The 20,480-nt window shown below is 39.2% G+C and overlaps 1 protein-coding gene across 1 annotated transcript in view; it reads right to left on the bottom strand.

Moving 5' to 3' along the window:
• Window positions 1-20,480, bottom strand: part of ZNF277 (zinc finger protein 277) — a 55,782-nt gene that overhangs the window by 9,164 nt on the left and 26,138 nt on the right. The window contains exons 4-8 of the mRNA XM_032221146.1: window positions 18,449-18,531; window positions 12,932-13,023; window positions 8,271-8,381; window positions 5,341-5,473; window positions 2-69 (exon numbers count right to left, since the gene is read on the bottom strand). Of these exons, the coding sequence (XP_032077037.1) occupies window positions 2-69; window positions 5,341-5,473; window positions 8,271-8,381; window positions 12,932-13,023; window positions 18,449-18,531 (487 nt within the window). The remainder of the gene's footprint in view (window position 1; window positions 70-5,340; window positions 5,474-8,270; window positions 8,382-12,931; window positions 13,024-18,448; window positions 18,532-20,480) is intronic.

Genomic DNA, 20,480 nt, shown 5'->3' with positions numbered 1-20,480 from the left:
CTCTTCTTGATTGTGGAACAATTCTCGATCATCTTCTGATTGAACCTGTTCCCAGGACTTCCCAAATTCCTGGAAAAAAATAAAATAAAAATATGTTAAGCAACTAAAAATTTTAGATTCATTCAGAAAGAGCAGACATTCTAAGTTAGAAATGGAAACTCTCAGCAATCTTTCCCCTTGGTGATATCCATTGAAGAACTTGAATGCTGCAGCTTTGTAACATCTGAAGAGTTACAGGCTCACCTTTATGTGATCTAAGTTTTGGTTGTATCTTATCTGATGGGGTATTTAAGATAAAGTAATTTTATAGTTTTGTATGTAAAATATTAATTTACTCAGTTGGAAATGAATTTCTCCTTGTGAAAAGAACCCAAATGCGAGGAAATATGGGATTTCATCAAGAGTCTATAGCAAGTATGAGAATCCCTTACAGGAACTGAATTTTGACCCATTTCACAGTTTTATTATGGTACCCAAATCAAGTTCATTTCTTAGGTTTACTGGATTTTGTAATGGTTGTATTCCTGACTCATGATAAATTTGTGTGATTCACAAAAGGTGCTAACAATTAAGTACTCCTGGCAAGATAGAAGATTATGAGAGTCTGCAAGAATTGAGCAGTTTCCTATATTTCCCAGTACAACTTATTTCTAAACAGAGTTTTATTTTCCTTTTTAAAGAGTATATAAATTTATTTTTTAATAACTGACTCCTTTTATGGGATGAATGCTCATTATAGGATATGGAAAACATCCAGTGTATTTAACTATTTTATGCACTTCTCTGCATTGTTGTGGAAAGTACTAGTGAAAAGCTCTATGGAGCAAGATAAGCCCTCTTTGGATAACTGAAGGATGGATTAAAAATTCTTCACCCACAACCCTGTGGGTTTGCACAGGAATTAGCTAGATCTAGTTTTGCCCTCATCTGTGCTGAAATGATGTACTTAATAGAATTTTGCATTAAGAGATTGGATCATCTTGGCCGTGCTTGCTTTGGTTAGGTTCATCAGACAGAATATTGACATTCAACCAGATCTACCAAAATTAAAAATGACAAAGGAGTCATTATGGGCTTATGCAGCCTGTCTGGCTACCTCTGGAAGAGCTGTGAAGACCCAGAAAATGTCTGGGGTGGAATGTAAAGAAAAGCAGATGGCCAAGACCAGGATGGGCCTGGCGAGAGATATCCCGATTGCAGGACAAGTGGATTTCAGTACCCAAATGGTGATCACTTGTTTGAAGGGATAAGCAGAGAAAAGCAAACAGCCAACAGCGCAGGAGTAGGCCATGGCAGCTGGGGGGACTCCATCAGGCAAGCAAGGAGTTATGGTGAGGTGTGGTGCCGAAGGCATCCAAAGCTGAGTTCCCTCTGCTTCCTCCTGGAGCTGCATTCACCCGAGGCAAAAGATGGAGAGAGAAAAAAGCAGCTGAGTGGGAAGATGGAGTGGAGGTACCTTACAGCCCGCCACAGCCCATCAGTCAAATAGCTGACAGAGAGGGGTTCATCAGAATCAATTGCAGGAAGCAGAACCGGCATGGCAGATAGCCCAAGCTTCTGCAGCAGGATCCAGTCAACCCTCTGCAACACTCCCACTTCCATTGCCTCAATCCATTGCTGAGGCTGGGGGGAGCCATAGTCTCATGTGCAGCCAAACCCCACTGACTGCCACCCCCCCAGCAGGGCCTAGCTTTAGGGCAAGGTGGCATTGGACCCCTAACAAGCAGCAGCCCAACTGCACAGGATTGCCGGGCAGCCTCAAGAGCAACTAGCAGTGGTTAGTGCACAGCCCTGGTTCTTTCCTCAGATGATCACAGGGATACTGGGGTGCCCCAGGCACTATCAAGCCGCTGCCGATTAAGGCCACATTAGATAGGAGTCTGGAGAAATTGGCATTCTTCCTGAATCACATGTGGGCTCACCTGGATCAATATGGGCCAGCCTACTTTGATGATGTGGCTTGTATGAATGCTATTGTGGCCAAATTAGAGGGTGAGGCAGCGGAATGGGTGACAGGCATCAATGACGAAGGGGCTCCCGAGTTTGGGGATCCCAATGCCTTCTTGGGGAGCTCAGAGCCCGATTTGGAGACACCATGCAAGTCCGATGGGGGGAATCTGACATTCATGCTATCAAGCAAGGGAGCAGACTGGTGATTGAATACATTTGTGAGCTCTGAAGACTGGCAGGGAGGCCAAGTCATTGGCCAGAATGGCTCCTGGTTCACTATTTTCAAGACGGTCTGAACCGGGAGTTGTACCATATGTGTCTACCTCAAAGAATATCCGAGCGGATCCATGACTGGTACAGGTGGCAACAAGCGTGGAACTGGACCTAATGGAGTACAAACAGCACGGAGGAACAGAATGCTGCCTGAAGAGGAGCAAGGAGAAGCACCCACTAGGGCAGAGAAAACCCACTGCAAGGGCCCCTGCCTCTCCTGAAGCCCCGATGTGCAGACTGAGCTTATGCTTCTGATGTGGCCCAGAGGGACAGAGCGGCAGCCTGCCCATACTGGTGCCCATTTCAATCCTGAGGGCCATGAGCCCAGCGAAACCGAGGAAGTTCCCAAACAGGGAAAGAAGTCATGAGTAGCATGACAAGTTGTAGAGTTCTCCCCACCACTCAGCAGTGAAGGGGAGAGAGCTCCAACTGAGGAGGACACCAGCTGAATCTCTACGAGAGCGACAACAAGGGGAAGATGGTAAGTGAGATCGGGTTGATGGTGAGATGGGCATACTGGTCTGCCCAAGTGGAGATCATAGTACTCCATTTGGGGACAAAGGTGATCATAAAACCCCTAATAGATTCAGGGTGCATCCGATGCTTAGTCAGCCTGCAAACAGTGCGGAAGTTGGGATTGCAAATGAGAAAACTACACCCACCCATAAAAGTTCCTCCAAAAAGGAAGCAGGCCAAGCCCAATCAGCAGTGAGAAGAGAAGGAAGGATTCGAGCACACAAAAGGGGCATCCGACCTAGCACCAAATGCATAAACCATCCCTAAAGAATACCGGGGCTTAGTGGAGGCATTCAGTGAAAAGGAATGTGACATCCTAACCCCCCATCGTCCTATGGATTGTGCAATTGAGATCCTGCCAGAGACGAAACTGCTGGAGCCCAAGATGTACTCAATGACCTTGAAGGAGATGGGGGAGTTGAGAGACTACATTGATAAAAACCTGGCCAGGGGGTTCATTTAGCCTGCAAAATCCCAAGTGGCAATCCTCATGCTGTTCAAGGAGAAAAAAGATGGATCGTTGAGATCACGTATAAAGTTTAGGGAGGTAAATGGTGAGCATGTGGAAAACATGTACCCACTCCCCTTATGAAAGATAGGCTGGGAAATTTAGCCAAAGGGAAGATGTTCACCAAACTGGTCCTCAGGGAGGCTTAATACCAAGTCAGAATCAAAGAAGGCAACAAATGGAAGACCACCTTCAATTGCCCGTTAGGATGCTACCAGTTTAGGTAATGGCTTTTGGATTACAGGGAGCCCCAGTTGTGTTCAACTAATAAATGAAGTCCGATCAGGGCCAAACCAGGAGCAACCTACCTCTTAGTGTACTGTAACCAGAAGTTTCAGAGCTGTTACAACATGTCAGGTAAATGGTGTACCCATTAAAATAACTCATAACAATATTTCATTATCGTTTGGGGAATTAAAACACTGTAATTAAATCAGAGATGCCTTACGTTCTAGGATAAACTGTTGGGAGTGCAGATTAAGATTCATTCATATTGCCAGGAAAACAGCTAGGTTGGGGTGAGGAACCTTCTGTCTGAACCAGCAGCTTAGGTTTCACACCTCACCAGCATCCTGTCAACAGTGGGGGAAGGGAGGGCTAATTTACATAGAGCACTATTTCTATCTGTCTTGTTTGCCAACATTTGCTCCCTAGAGACCAAAATGGATGATCTCAATCTTAAACTAGCCATGAACAAGGAGGTGAGAGACTGCTGTGCTATTATCCTGACAGGGACATGGTTAAAGTCATCTATTCCAGACAATGCCATCAGTAGGATGAGCTTTTTAACATTTTGGCTGGACAGGAGCTGTGCTTTGAGTGGGAAATTCCTGTGGTGGGGGTGTATGTATTTATTAATGATAGATGGTGTACCAATACTAAGGTAGTCTCCAGCCAGTGCTCTCCTGATGTTGAGACCCTTTTATTTGCCAATTCACAGTCATCGTAATTATTGATGTGTATATTCCACCCAGTGCCAACAAGAATGAAGCCCTGAGTGCTCTTTATAGCACTATCAATCACTTGCAAATTATCCATCCCGAGGGAGTTTTCACTGTGGTAGGGGATTTCAATTAGGCTGACTTTAAAGCAGCCCTCCCTAATTTCCATCAATATGTGGACTTTGCTACTAGAGGTGAGGATACTTTGGATTTATCTTACTCTAACATCAAGAAAGCATTTAAGCTGCCCCTCGCCCTCATTTTGGCTCCTCAGATCATCTCTTTGTGATGTTTATGCCACATATAAGCCTTTGTTAATTAGAAACAGAGACCAATTAGAAAACAAATTAGAGTGTGGCTGGCAGGAGCTATGGAAGTTCTACAAGATTGCTTTGGGCCCACAAATTGGAACATATTTAAAGAAGCTGCAATGAATAGGCAACATACTGATGTGAACAAGTATGCTTCTACTGTGTCTGCTTATGTTCAAATGTGTATGGAGGATGTCAGTGTTCTTAAGACTATTGTTATACAAGCAAATGAGAAACCTTGGATGTCTCAGGAGGTGCCTATGATGTTGAAAGTGGTTGACAAGAATGTAACTGCCAAGGAAAAAGTGCTTTAATTCTGAATAACCCAAACAGAGACACAATTGCCTGTAAAATTCTCAATCCCCAACAGTTATGGTGTGCTACAAATAACACAGAATCATTTATATCTTATTTTTACTATACTATATAGTTATTTTAAAATGGATAAACTTAATTTTTTTTTAAAAAAATCTAAAAATTATAATTTGGTATGATTTCACAGTAGCTTTTATGGTCTATGTTATTACTACAGTTTTATAGCTATTGCCTTTACAATTTAAAGGTACAGGTTGTTCTTAAATTATAGCTGTTAATTCTACAGTTGATTTTGTAACCCTACAATTGATTCTGTAGTCCCAAATTAACAGCCAATAATAGCCACTTTTAGTTGGTCAAAAACAATCATTTGTTTGAACCCAGTAAAATGATCACTGGTCTGTGCATGAGGGCATATTAATAGTTGGCAATTTATTGTTGATTTAAAATGCAACTTGGTATTATATATATATATATATACACACACACACACATACATACATACACACACACATACGAAACTTACCAAATAATTAATAATATAAAATTTGTCATATTCTTGGTTTTTAGCATTGATTTTACGATGTTGCTTCTTCCTCATGTGGTCCTTGACTTTGTTCTTATCTGCAAATGTTTTTTCACAGTATAAACATTGGAAACTAAGAGTTAACAAAAGAAAAATGAAATTGTTATAATACTATCAATTAGCAAATTTACTTGTGATGCTAACCAAACTGGTTCATTTTTAAATATGTAAGGCACTCTTTATAGGCTTCAGAAAGACATTTAAGAAAACTTTTATTAATAAATCATTCAAGCAACCTCTGGAGCATCCAAAATCAGCTCTGTTCCATTGTTAAAATGGAGAGGCAGTTTAATGTAATGGAGACTGTCATACCTAATCCCACTTTAGGTATGAAAAACCAGCTGGGTGATTTTGAGCCAACCACTCTCTCTCTGTTAGCCCAACTCACCTCATGGGTTGTTATAGGGGGAAAACAGAAGGAAAGAATATTGGTATTTTTTGCCATAAGCTGCATATGAAAAAAGATGGAATTTTAAAAAATCTAAAAATCAAAATGCCCAGAATCTAGGCTCAAATATCACTTATTTTATAACTAACCCAAAACAACAAGACTTATTTTATAACTAACCCACAGGAATGTTAACAGCCTCCCAAATCCTTCCATGATTAAATAAATGACAGGTAAATCAGTAATAGACAGTTTCAGAAAAGACACAACATTCAGAACAGTGGTAATTCATCCTTTTATTTATTAAAATAGAGAAGAAAAAAAGAGAAAGTAAATATATAAATTTAAAACAGAATTGAAGTTACCATTATAAAACAAAACTAATATTATAAAGATGCTTTTTCGAGAGGCAACTGGATTTTCTGGTTTTTCTTTGAAGATATTTCTCTTCTCATCCAAGAAGCTTCTTCACCTCTGACTGGATGGTGGGGAATGGAAGAATTTATATTCCTTGCAGACAACTGGTCATTTGCATTTTTAGTGAGCTGTTGAGGCCACCTGGAGGTTTATCTGTGTCATCAGGGTCATTTGATTAATGCAAATGGGTATGGAGCCTTCTTGGAACTGTTGAAAGGACTGTGATGTAGAATGGAGATAGATGATGTTGTATCCCTCCCCTTCTGTTGAGGGAGGGCGGTTGAATTTTGACATAGATGGCCTCTTCAACCCCTCCTCTCCAAAATGTGGACTTTGCTTTCTTCAAAAGAGTGGCCTTTGCCTTTCAAATGCAGATGGACTGCTGAATCTAGTCCTGGTGGGTTTGTTTTCAATTCAATTCAATTCAATTCAATTCAATTCAATTCAATTTATTAAATTTATATGCTGCTCTTTTCCCCCGAAGGGGACTCATGTTTTCCTATGTTATGCCATGCGTTTATGATGTGGTTGTTTTGTTTCCCCAACGTACAGATCTGCACATGGCTCATTGCCTTGTACTGCATAAACCACATTGCTTAGTTTGTGTCGGGGTGTGTTATCCTTGGGGAGGACAAGTTCCTGCCTTAGTGAAGTATGCATGTATTTTGTGTTGACTGAAGATCCTCCTGAGCTTTTCCGATATTCCTGCAACGTATGAAATGACAATGTTGCTTCGTTTATTGTACTCTTTGTTGTCTGTTATGGAGGAGCTCCTGTCAGATCTTTTTTGAGATTTGATGAAGGCCCACTTGGGATAGCCACATGTTCTGAGAGTTTCCTTGATGTGTTTTAGTTGTTTGTCTTTCCCATCTTTGCTGGTAGGCAGGCCTTCAGTTCGGTGGTCTAGGGTTCTGATTACTCCCATTTTGTGCTCCAGTGGGTGGTGGGAATCAAAATGAAACTACTGATCTCTTTGTGTGGGTTTTCTGTAAGGCTTCTGTTTTCCTTGATGTGTACTGCACAGTCCAGGAAGACTAGACTATTTTCCTTAACACCTTCCCAGGTAAAATTGATGTATTTGTCCACAGAACTGATATGCTTGGTGAATGCTTCCTATGCCATGGACCATCTATGTCAAAATTGAACAGCCCGCTCTCAACAGAGGGGAAGGGATGTGACATTATCTATCTCCAGTCTACAACACAGTCCTTGCAACAGTTCCAAGAAGACTCCATACCCATTTGCACTAATCAGGTGACCCTGACAACAGATAAACCTCCAGGTGGCCCTGACAACTTGCTAAAAGAATGCAAATGTCCAACTTTCTGCAAGTATAAATTCTTCTATTCCCCACCATTCAGTCAGAGCTGAAGAAGCTTCTTGGGTAAGAAGTGAAATGTCTTCAAAGAAAAACCAGAAAGTCCAGTTGCCTCTTGAAAAAGCACATTTGGGACAATCATAACTGAAAATCTCCATAGACAAAACTAATATAACATACCCCTTAGGTAGCAGATATTTTAGTTCAGTGCTTCTCAGACTTTTTCCTTCATTCTCAAACTTTTCTATTAGAAGATCCTTTTTACTCAATATTAATAAACCATTTTAAATAAATTGAAATGTCGCAAACAAGACTCTAAGACAGGTAAATTCCTCAAAGAATAAGTTTATCAGATAGTCATATTGGCACAGGCTGGTGAAAACCAGCTGTGCCTATTCCTGCAGTTTTCACCTAATTAAAAGATTTCCACTTTCTCAAAACAATCCTTCACATGGTCCAATCAGGATATTGTCCAGTGACTCCAGTCCCCTCCTTTTGAGCACCTGCAGGAACGTCCTTGGTTACCAAGAGAAAGTATTTTGTTTTGACTAAAAAACCCAACTATCTCTATTCTCCCCTCCCTCTTCTCCAGTGTCTCAGTGCTGAAGTCTCAAAATGGCCTCAGTCAGGTCAGCTTCAGGGCTGACCCTGGCTGTGCTTGGGCTATCCTTTCCTGTGTCACTTTTCCCCAATTTACCCAGGTTTGAGAAGCACTGTTTTAATTCTTGGCGGTATACAAATAGGTACCTGTCAATTTTTTTCTGAAGAACATTCAAAAACTCCTTACAGTTCACAATGTTATCTGGCAAGCCAATATTGAATGCATGATCTTTTGCCATGTGATTGAGAAGGACTGACCTACAAAATATAAGAAACAAAATACAGGTGTTTCTTTTTTTCCTTCTACCTACATTTTAGGGCACCAATAAATATACTCAAATGAAAACCATAATGCTTGCAGTGCTGCTAGAATGAAGGTAGTTTATCCTTTTGCTTAGATTTCCAATTTCACTGTAAACAGCCATGCAGAGATGAATAATATCCAAAGCAACTCTTAATATCCAGTAATTCACAAATGCTACTTGAAATACTTTCGAGTGACTACATAACTGTAGTAATTATTTTACTGATAGAATTTGTGCTTAACCAAAGAAAAATGTTAATTTCAGACCAATACAACTATTACTGAATAACTTCATGGAAAGCTTTTTTTTTTAGCAGCAAAGAATGTATTTTCAAGTTATTTCCTTCTGATAGCAGCATATCACATCATCATCTGCATCTTTAAAACCAAAACCAATTACTGATATTGATCTATATTGTAATTATGCATCAGGGTTACCATTTCAGGCTGCAGCAGAAAAGACAAATGATTTCAATAGAGGAGGGTGGGCAATATATTTCATACTTCGTTAGAATGGAAACACTGGTGGCAAACACAAGCACATACATTTATTTAAAGTAAAGACCATACAAAGATAATACAACAAATCTATTTTATTACTTGGAGCGATAATCACAATATATAGATTCTACTCACAGAGTAGTATTACTGTAATTCATTGATTATTCAAATACCGCAAACCAAATATATTGCCTCCCCTCCTCTCCCCTCTCAAGTCTCAGTTCAGTAATTCCTGCCTTGGTAAAATGCTGTTTGACGTTCAGAGAGTGGAGCCCACACATCCTGGCTCATTCCCATATTCATAATATACTGTTTGCTGGGCTGAGTAGTTGCATCAAAAATAGAATAATATAGAGAAGCAGAATGATATTCAGGATGAGCAGGGCACAGCCTACCTATCATTTTGAGATTCCAGGATTCAAAACTTTCTGCTTTGTTAAGTTTCAGTATGCTGAAACTTTGAACTTTTGTTAAGTTAGCTAAAAATAATAGAAATAATAATAATAATTTAAAATAGTAATATAGTTACTATTTATTTAAATAATAAACATGTTATATGTTTATAAATATGTTTAAAATACTATTAAACATATTTTATGCAGCCTCATAAAAATGATTATTAGTGGCTCACATGAGTAGAAAAAAAACCAATATCAAACAATCCTGTACATAAATAAAACCATAGCAACACTACAATAATAGAAATAAAATAAAAGATGACAATATGAAATCCAATTTGAAAAAGGCTGTTTGAAAAATCTTGGTTTTTAGGAGCTTGCTGAGAACAGCATAGAAGAGCCAGTCTGATCTCCAGGAAGGGGGGGGGAGCAGGAGAGCGCTATTCAACAAAGTTGGCATAGCATCAGAAAAACAATGTCTCTTTATCTCAGCTACCCGTTACTTACCCAGGTGCTATTTCCTATCATGTATCATGAGTCATTAGAACCATGATTCACCTCAGTACTGAGGAGCTTCTTTGGGTGAAACAGACTACTAGACCGTGTGATTTTATGTTGTCCTCAGATATGGCAAATTGTAACTCCCATAGGGTTACAATTAACCTATTGGGTAAAGTAAATGGCTAAGGATCAACAAAAGCCAATAGCTGTTATGTGTTTCACACTTTTACTATAGGCTACTACCCTAAATTGTAAGCATAATATAACAACGTCTGAAAACTGTTCTGTGATACCCCATCTGAGCTTTCCCCAATAATACAGCATTAGGATGTTCATTAGGAGGATCTTGATGTCGTGGTGAAACGGATGGACAATCTTGGGGCTCCAAGATTGCCGCTGAATTCTAGTTGCAGGGTGGTCCACTTTGGACCTAAACCATCCCGAAGAGACAGTGACAGGAAGGGGCACATCCTGTCGATCCCGGAGACACCCGCAGAGTCTCTGGTGATCTGGGAAAAGGCCATTTTGCTGGCGGCTGCGAGGCAGCCATCAAAGTTGCTGCAACTCAAGGGCAGGAGAGAAGCGTGTCATCTTGGTGAGAATGTTTTATTATTATTTTTTACTTGAGAGAACACCCTAAATGCGGAGATTTAAGTTAAAATGAAGAAACAAATTGGAAACAAGTATCACTGTCACCTAGAGGATTTGAAACATTGTTTTTAGTTTTGCATGAGTGTTTGAAGAAAACTTGCTCTCTTCAAGGTTACAATGCTTAACCAGGAATTGATGGAGAGATGAGCATGGATGTTTACACAGGTGATCTTTGTGAAATTCAGTGTGTGGGACTTTCTGTGTTGAAAATACAAACAAAAACTTAAAGGGAAAGCCTAGAGTGACCTTGAAAAGGCTTTCACCTCATAGAAGTTTTGAGATTTCTCTGGTGGCAAGGCTTTTCTTTTTTTTCATTCTTTTTTTTTGTGTGGAAGTGATATTTACTCTCTGCCCCTCTTTTTTTTCTTTTTTTCTTTTTTTTTACATCTGTTATTTTGTTTTAATTGAATTGGACCAAAGGAGATTTTTTATTTTGCTGTCGGTTCTTTTCCTTTTTCCTTTTATTTTCTTTTTTAATTGGAAATAATTGGATAAGGATCAACAAGGGATTGAAGATTTTTTCTTTTCTTTTTTCTTGTCTTACTGTTTTTCTTTTCCCTTTTTTGGTTTTGGCTTTTTCTTTTTAATTTTTTCTTATTTACTTCTTCTTTTTTGACCTTTGTGTGGTCATTTGGGATTATAATTATATTTCATACTAAGTGGATTAAAATATAGAAGAATCTGAAGATGAATAAGAAAATAACAACCACCGGCTCCGCAACAACAACCTCTTCCTCTTTACCAGCAGGAGGACAAAGATACATACAGATGATGTTGCAGCAAGAAAAAGACAAGGGAGTAATGTTAGAGATGATTATGCAAGGAATACAAAAAATAAATGTAAGAACAGAGACCATAGAAAAGAGAACAAAAAGTATTGAAAGCAGAATAGAGAAAATGGAACAAAGAATGGAAAATATTGAGCAAAAAAAAAGGAAAAACAGATGAAAAAATTGAAAGTATTCAACAAATGATGATGAAATATAAGGACAGACTACAAAAAATGGAAAAAGATGACCCAAAAGAGAAGAAAATTGGGGATATTGACAGCAGATTTTGCGTGGTGGAAAAAGACAACAGTGGATTATTGGGATGGGAGATGGAAAAGTCAGAATTTTTTTTTTATTCCAAAATGCAGAAGAAGAAAAAGGAGAAAACTTGATGCAAATAATGATGAAAATTCTGACAGATGTCCTGGAGATAACCCAAGAGAAGATGATGGACGGTATAGACGAGGCGTTTCGAGTCTACACAAGATATGCAACGAGGAATAGTCTCCCAAGGGAAGTCATGTAAGATTTACTAAGAAAGCAATCCAGTCACAAATATTACAAAAAGCAAGAGATACAAAATTGGAATATAAAGGCAAGGAGATTGTAGTCTTGAAACAAATCCCGAGAAGAGTAAGAGAGATGAGAAGAGAATATCAATTCCTGACTAAAATCCTACTTTAAAAAGGTGTTAATTACAGATGGCTGATACCAGGAGGTTTAATGTTTGTATGGCAAGGACAAAGATATAGAATAGACACAATCAAAAATGCAGAATCATTCTTCACAGAACATCTCAGAGGAAAGGCCAAGGAGGCTAGAAAAGAAGAACCACTAAGAGAACTTCAAGAGGTCTCTATAGTCGTGATTGAGAAAGAAGAAGGTGCTAAAGGTGGGACTGAAAAAGAAGAGGGTGCTGTAGGCGGAGTTGACATCAGAGAACAATGAGAATTAAGATCTACTAGAGCAATAAATCCTACTTATAAAGCATAAAAATGGAAGAGAAAAAATGATTACAATCAATATTAATGGACTTAATTCAGCAATTAAAAGAAATAAAATATTCCATAAATTAGGAAAATTGAAATTGGATATAATTTGTTTACAAGAAGTGCATATTCAAAAACAATATGAACACTTATGGTGCAACCAAAACTCGGGAAAATATTTACTACATTGGCAAACTGTAAGAAAAGAGGAGTGATTTTTTTATATTAAAGATACAATCCCAGCGGAACAAATTTATAGAGACGATGGAAGAATTTTGATGGTGGAAATTGTGGACAACAAGAAAGTACTTTTAATAGCAATTTACACTCCTAATGACAAACAAGATGAATTTTACAGAAAACTACACAGGAAAATTATTGATTTGGACTATGTTAATATTTGTATGATGGGAGATTTTAACAGAATTGTAGATCAGAATATGGATTATAAAGCACAGAAAATAATAAAGTTAAGTAGAAAACCACTTCCCAAATCCTTTTTAAAAATAATTGATGAAATAGACTTAAAAGATGTTTGGAGAGAAAGAAACCCTACCAAAAAAAAATACTTTCTACTCAAATAGACACTTAGCATGCTGCAGAATTGATATGATATGGGTTACAACAGATTTGATTTATAACATACAGGATGTTCATGAACATAAAAACATACTCTAAAATGTTCAGTACTAACCTGTTACCCAAAAAAAGATGATCACAAAACATGCATATGCCATGAAAATCTGCATCATATCTTTCTTGCTGCTGTTGATCTAGAATATCTTTCTATTGATTGAAAAACAAAATATTCCATCACATCTTTAATAAGAACCTGTGGCAAATTATTCCTAGAAAAATATGTTGTTTCTTCCATTAATTATAATATCATGCTGCACTGTGCTGAACTATATACAACCTATTCTTGTAATATATTGCATAATATGTAGTGCAATATCATTTGACCATTGGAAAATAATTTTTGCTCTTATTTATTGAATTAATATATCCCCAATAACAGAAACAAATGAAGACTGATCAAAGTAGGCATTTTGTATGCAAACTAATGAAACTGTAACCAACCCAACTTTCCAACTCCATGAAATCCTAAAAATAGTTAGATCCATTAGACAAATATAACTTGATGGACTTAGTTTACAAAACAAGTTCGTTAATATGACTGTCAGTGGCAGCTTGAGAAGCAGGCGGATTGCTGTGAATAAAACTAGGATGCCTTTTAACCTCTCTTTCTAATTACCTATTTACCACAGAGGGATTGTAGGGAGAAAAAGTATGTCTTGTATTGTGTTAGATATCACTGCGTGTCAATGCAAGTAAAAAAAACCACATGCACAAACATAAATCAATTTTATACTTTTAAAAATATGTTTAAAAGCACCCCCCCTTTTTTTTTTAGTATTTCTGTTTCTATTCCTGCTTTTATTTTTTATTGCTTTTACTGGATTTTACTGCTCAGTACTCCAAGTGCTTAGCTACATGTTGTTTTTGAACAACAAATTGAATGTGAGAGAATCAAGGTATATTTTTGCCATGTAAAACCAAAGGAATAAATCATTTATATTTTGGTAACAGGAAATGATCAAGAGACGGGGAACTGGGAGTGCTGAAGATATTTAGGTGTATATAAAGACTGTAGGGCACTTGAAATTAAAATGCTTTGCAAATAAACCTCTATCCCAAAAGAAAAACTCAAAGCCATCAAACTGACCATAATATCTGTTAAAACTCCTATTTATTCATCTCCACATTGCCTTTGACCACTTTGATAATGGGAATAGAAATAATTCAAGCTTATTCATGTTGTTTGCAAAGGTCTGATCTGCTTCCATGTACCAAAGTCTCTCTCCTCTAATGTCCTACTAGCCTTGACCTTTCATTCTTGCAGCTTCTGTTTATTTACAAAGGAAGAGGATGACTGGGTAGAGCACCATTGAAGAGTAGTTTTACGTATGCATGCCCAGTTCTCAATGGCTGCACAAACAGAGATTCACTAATGTGAAAATTCCACACCATTTGTTCCTTCACATAAACAACTCCACTGCTATTTCATCAGGAACAAATCATGCAATGAGCTGAAAAGCACCGTTCTGAGAGTGGCTTTTTTGAAAATTCACAATGTTGAGCTCTGTTCTTTTACTCTGCCTGAATGGCAGTCTTTCCATTCAATGACTCATTAAATGGTAAAACACAAACACATGCACAAATCAGTTCAAAGACCAGGGGAGCAGAAATCTTTCATCTAGTTTGGGTCTCCCAGTTAAAGAGCTTAAAATTTGTACTGCTGCTTACAGCGCTTGATGGTTTGGTAGTTAAGTGGCTAGTATTAATAAGCAGTTTCAACTATTTTAGTAAATTCTCAGTTGGTAAATTGCTATTTTGCAAAAAGACACTGGAGATTGGAAGTTAACACTAGGACATGTAATCAATTCTTGGCCTCTCCTTTCTTAGGATTCCTAGAATTCCCATTTCCTGGAGTCCATACTCCTATATCAGAACCTCACCGTTGGCAAAGCAATGCATCTTCCTCTAGAACTGCAACCCTTACCCCCATGAATTTAACCACAGAAGATTCAAGGATAAAGTTCAGATAAGTTACTTTATCGCAGATGCAAAAGATGCTCAAACAACGATGAAGGAATCTAACTTTAAATATAAGATCTTTATATGTAAGTGCTGTGGTTTAAACCTTATGTTTCATAACTGTCATCATATGGTAATGGAATTTTTGCTATTTTTTTCACTTTTCATTGTTGAGGGCACTTCACAGTGCTTGGCGCTTACCTTGTCTGTTTTCAGCTTTTTCTTGTTTTGAATATATATAGACTAAAATATCATGTATTTATATATGGCTATGATATTTTGATATAAGAAATATACATATATATCTTTCACACTAATATATCTATAAACATGAAAAGAACCCAAAACACAGTGACCCCCAAAAACCTCTCCAATCCTATCCTTAAGTAAGTTTTTCAGATGAGGGTTTCTTCTTCTTTTTAATTGAACCTTGACATACACACACACACATACACACAAACACACATCAGTGGCGTGCGGTGAGGTTTATGGCTGGTGAGGCACTGATGTCATCAAATCAGATTTACAAACATTAAAATGCTACAAATTATCTTATCCAATATTTGATTGACAGCAGTTAAAGGGCTATGTTTAAGGTCTCATATCAGCATTCTTTACATACTGTAGCACACAAAAGCACGTTTGCCATCAGAGCAGATGTTGGGGAGGGGGGCAAGGAGGAAAAGGGTCCACTCCCTCTCCCTCAGACCCCCAGGAAGGAAGGAAGGGAAGGAAGGGGGAGGGAAAGGAAAGGAAATGGGAAAGAAGAAAAAGGAAAGGAAAAGAGAACGGAAAGGAAAGGAAATAGAAAAGAAGGAAAGAAAAAGAAATGGGAAAGAAGAAAGTAAAGTATGAAGAAGGGAGGGAAAGGGAAGGGAAAAGAAAAAAGAAGGGAAAGGAAATAAGGAAAGGAAATAAGGAAAGGAAAGGAAAGGAGAAAGGAAAGGAAAGGAGAAAGGAAAAGGAAGATAGAAGAAGGACAGAAAGGGAAAGGAAAGAGTGGAATGGATTGGTACTGCTCAAAAATCATGTCTCAAGATCCCATTGACCACTTTGGCTCAGGCAGTCCAATTCCACATGGCATCCCTCTCTCCACAAAGGAAAAGGGAGAAGTCGAGGCAATGCCTGAGAAATGCCAGATGTGCAGAGAAATGCAGGCTACAACCAGCGAATTGCATTTTCCCAGGAACCAACGAAGCCCCAGAGGGCTAATGGGAATTCTCCTTTCTGCAGCGTCATCAGCCTCCAGGCAGAGTCTTCCTTGACTTCAGGAGAGAGTTTGGTGCAGAGAGAGGAGGGAGGGGGAATATTTTAAATAAATTTAACACATTAAAAAACACTGTTGGAAACTGGTGCACGGTGTTTTCTTGTTACGTGCGCGGCTGCGCAGGCGCGGACCTTAGAGGGAACATTGCCCACTGACTAACCCACCTATTTTTCGGAAGCTTTGGTAGGCTCGCATTCCCCCCTCCCCAATCTTCCTCCCTTTGCAATTCATGCAAGGTTAACTTAACACAGAAGACTCAATCCAAATGGCAACTGGCATTGCATTTATTAAAGAAAAAAGAAAAAAAGGAAATCTGAAGGAAAAGAGGGAGCATAGGGTGGGGGGCATCAGAAACGGAGAAAGAGAGGAGGAAGAGTGGGCACAATGCTGCAGCTTTAAACAGAATGACAGAGTTGAGGCCTCTAAAAAAGCATCCTCTACTATGAGGCAGAAGAACTGCGTGCCTCACCTACCTCGGGACTTTTTAGGCTTTTAACCCTCGCTTAACTCTGCTCAAGCGATCATAAAACATTTTAGAAGTCAGACTAGACTAGATGAGGCAACAATTCTCCTGCCTCATAGTAGTACTTGGGGTTTTTAAAAGGTTTTTTTAAACAGTTAGGCAGTCATTCACGGTGAGGCAGCAGCTAGCTAGCCTCACCTCACCTCACCACTGGCCTTTTTACTTTTACATTTTTTTTCCTTTTCATGATGACAGTGGTGAGGCTGTGTCTCCCCTACCTCCCCTGACTGCAAGTCACTGATATATATATTTATATATATGTATATATATGTATATGTATGTATGTGTATGTATGTGTGTGTATGTGTATGTGTGTGTATGTGTGTGTGTGTGTGTGTGTATGTATGTATGTATGTGTGTGTGTATATATATATATATTTAAAGTCACAACCCCTGGTATGCCCAAATATGGGAGGAAGGTCACACTTCCACTCTCTGTCTTCGGCTCGTCACAAGAGACCATCCAGACAGAAACCCAATATTTTTTACTGTTGCCTTTTTGTTACATTTGTTATATTTATTTATTTATCAGCATAAATATAACATATACATATACATATATATATACACACACACACACACACACACACACACACACACACACACACACACACACATACACATGGGTTTCTGCCTGGATGGTCTCTTGTGACGAGCCGAAGGAGAGAGAATGGAAGTAGTGATCTTCCTCCCATATTTGGGCATACATATACACATACATACACACACACACACACATACACAGATACACAGATACACTGTTTCCCTGAAAATAAGACAGGGTCTTATTTTCTTTTGACCCACCAAATGTTGCTTGAACCTTATTATTGGGGGGGGGGGCTTATTGGTTTGGGATTGCTGGGTGGCTGTTCTCTTGTGAGCAGGCGCCCGAAGAGCTGGGCATAGCCTCAGGGGCAAATGATTGTGTGGCGCTGTCACAGCAGTGCAACACAGCAGCCATGAGGTGACCACGCTCATGTGGTCGCCCAGCAACCCCCCTTTCTAGCCGGGCAGAGCGCCACTCACCAACCCAGTAATATCCCAAAGGCTGGAAAGGAGGTTGCACGAGCGCCTGTTCCGCCCCAGCTCGCGTGCCTCCCAGCCTCACCATGCCCTGGCCCAGCTCTCCCTGTTATGCTTGGAGCGCTGCAGCAACATCCTGACCCTGCAGGGAGAGCTGGGCCAGAGCATGGTGAGGCTGGGAGACACGCGAGCTGAGGGCGGAACAGGCGCTCGCGCAACCTCCCTTTCCAGCTGGACAGAGCGCCAAGCGGCTTAGCGCCTTTGGGATATTACTGGGTTGGTGAGTGGCATTCTGCCCAGCTGGAAAGGGGGGCTGCCGGGCAGCTTCTCGTGAGAGCAGCCACCCAACAACCCCCCATTCCAGCTGGGCACAACACCACTCACTAACCTAGCGGTATCCCGAAGGCGGAAAGCAATGTGAGCGCCTTTGCTCCCCCTCCCCCCGGCTCCTGCGGCTTGGCACCTTTGGGATATCGCTAGGTTGGTGAGTGGTGCTCTGCCTGGCTGGAGGGGGGGTTGTCCATGGGGCTTATTTTTGGGGGAGGGCGTATATTTTTGCTATACACACACACACACACACACACACACTTATGTATTATAGAAATGTCTCCTATAAGACATTTCTTACTTGAATTTCTCCAATAATGCTCAATATACTTCTAAAGCAGCAGTTTTTACTGGGCTAAAGTTTCCTTTATTAAATTGTCAGTCTGTAACATAATATTGAAAGAGAAGATCTAGGGGTTTTTGACTTTCATTTTATCTGTGTAAATAATTTCACAATCTCAATAATATCTTACCAGTCTTTGTTGTTGAAGTTTCTCCCTTAGTTCTCTGTCTTCAGGTAAGGCATCACATAAAAGAAAATAATTGTCCTGATCCTCTGTTATGAAGTAAACATAAGTGTCAAAGCAAATTGTGTAGCAATAGCAATAGCAGTTAAACTTATATACCACTTCATAGGGCTTTCAGCCCTCTCTAAGCGGTTTACAGAGTCAGCATATCGGCCCCACAGTCTGGGTCCTCATTTCACCCACCTCAGAAGGATGGAAGGCTGAGTCAACCTTGAGCCAGTGAGATTAGAACCGCTGAACTACAGATAACAGTCAGCTGAAGTGGCCTGCAGTACTGCACCCTAACCACTGTGCCACCTCGGCTCTTTTGTAACCGTGTAACTTTTGTTAGTATACTAAGATACTTCTTAAATGGCACATTGCATTGAGGTATCAAATTATGCAAATATGAAAAGGTCACTCATCCTAATCTCCTATATAGATAGAGCAGAAGAGGAAGCTGCAACCGAAAATATATTTAAATCCTGAGAAATTAGAAAGCAAAACAAAGGAATTCGAAACAACTGTTCCTTGATGGGCTAGGTATAAGTTGAAATAGAGGAGAACTTGTCAGGCTTTCAAGATTGAGTTGTAATGCCCTAACCACAGACCCCAATTTGGGATTCATTTTGGCCATTCTGAAATAGCTTCCAGGACATCATCAGATGGCCTTGTACTGTATAAAAAGGTGATGGGTGCATCAGCTGATTGTCCTTCACAAAGCAATCTCTTCATGGAGATGGACTCAAAAAGCAATCCATGATTCTGTGCTGCCAGGACTCTGGTTCACTCTCAAAGCGTTGCCACTAGAAGAATTTGTTCTCAAAGATCCGTCTGCTGGATGCCCATTCCATCAGTGATTTAATGGTTATCTACCCATATTTTATTTTCTCTCTCTCTCACACACAGACACAGACACACGTTTATGAAAAGAAAGAAAAAAGAAAGAAAATTCTTCTTTAGATCTCTCTTAGCTGTTTTCTCCAGATATATGAATTAGATAGTCTGATATTTTTGGTAAGAATATAGTCATTTATCTGCATGATATTTTGATCCCCCTCCCCCCCCCCCAAAAAGACCATTTTCTATCTTCATGTCAGGAATGTTTTCAATACCTATGCCAAAACAAACTGCATGGTAACTTGGAAATGTAACTTTGATCTTCCTCAATTAAATGATCTGGTTGATTGGATTTTTATGGAAGGTATGCAGGTAGAACATTCAAACATTCAGGTTTCCAATGTGTGGCTTTCAATTTTGGAATTTGCCAACATTTTACAAAATATTAATCTCTGTATAGAGAACACTAGGCCATTAATTCAACTTCTGAAAAACGGATTGCCAATTTAAATAGTCTATTCTACAAGAAGGCATCTTTCAGGTCTTGCCCCTCTTTTCATTTCAACTGCTCCTCAAGACATCTGGATTTTTTGGAACTTTGTCTAGAGTATGAACAGATATTAACGATGCCATATTGTCTTTGGGTCAGAGCTGTAATACTAAGTTGGCTAAATTGCTCCAGACCATATTTTTCAGGGCAAAGGTTTATCAAATACATAATCCTGAATTAGGGTTGTTAATTTGCATCCAGATATTGGAAAGTCCTCTATCACATTCTAGTTATTTACATTCATTTGTCGCTATCTCATTTCCCAGTCAAACAGGAAATTAGAGAAGACAAAATGTTGAAACCATTTTTGTATTGTTAGTTTCTATAAAGATATGTTTGGAGAGAATCTTGATGAAGGAATGTATAAGTCATTAAGAAAAATGACAATTCAGTTCTGGGAAAACACTATGAACCCCAAATAATCCCACAATAATTCTGTTTGGTGTAAAAGGAGGCAGAGGGAAATTCTAGCAGGCCTTCAAAGTTTTATTATTATAGCTTACAACAATGAAGTAGCATTCCTATATTCCTGGCAATGTCTGTTTCCTGACCTGATCTATCTTGAACTTCTGACAGTTTCTTATCAATGGGACAATTAGCTTGATTTCT

Source organism: Thamnophis elegans, chromosome 7 (genome assembly GCF_009769535.1).
Source record: "Thamnophis elegans isolate rThaEle1 chromosome 7, rThaEle1.pri, whole genome shotgun sequence".
NCBI classification, from domain to species: Eukaryota; Metazoa; Chordata; class Lepidosauria; order Squamata; family Colubridae; genus Thamnophis; species Thamnophis elegans.
Note: the sequence above shows the minus strand (reverse complement) of the source record. Positions and strands in the feature narration are given on the sequence as shown.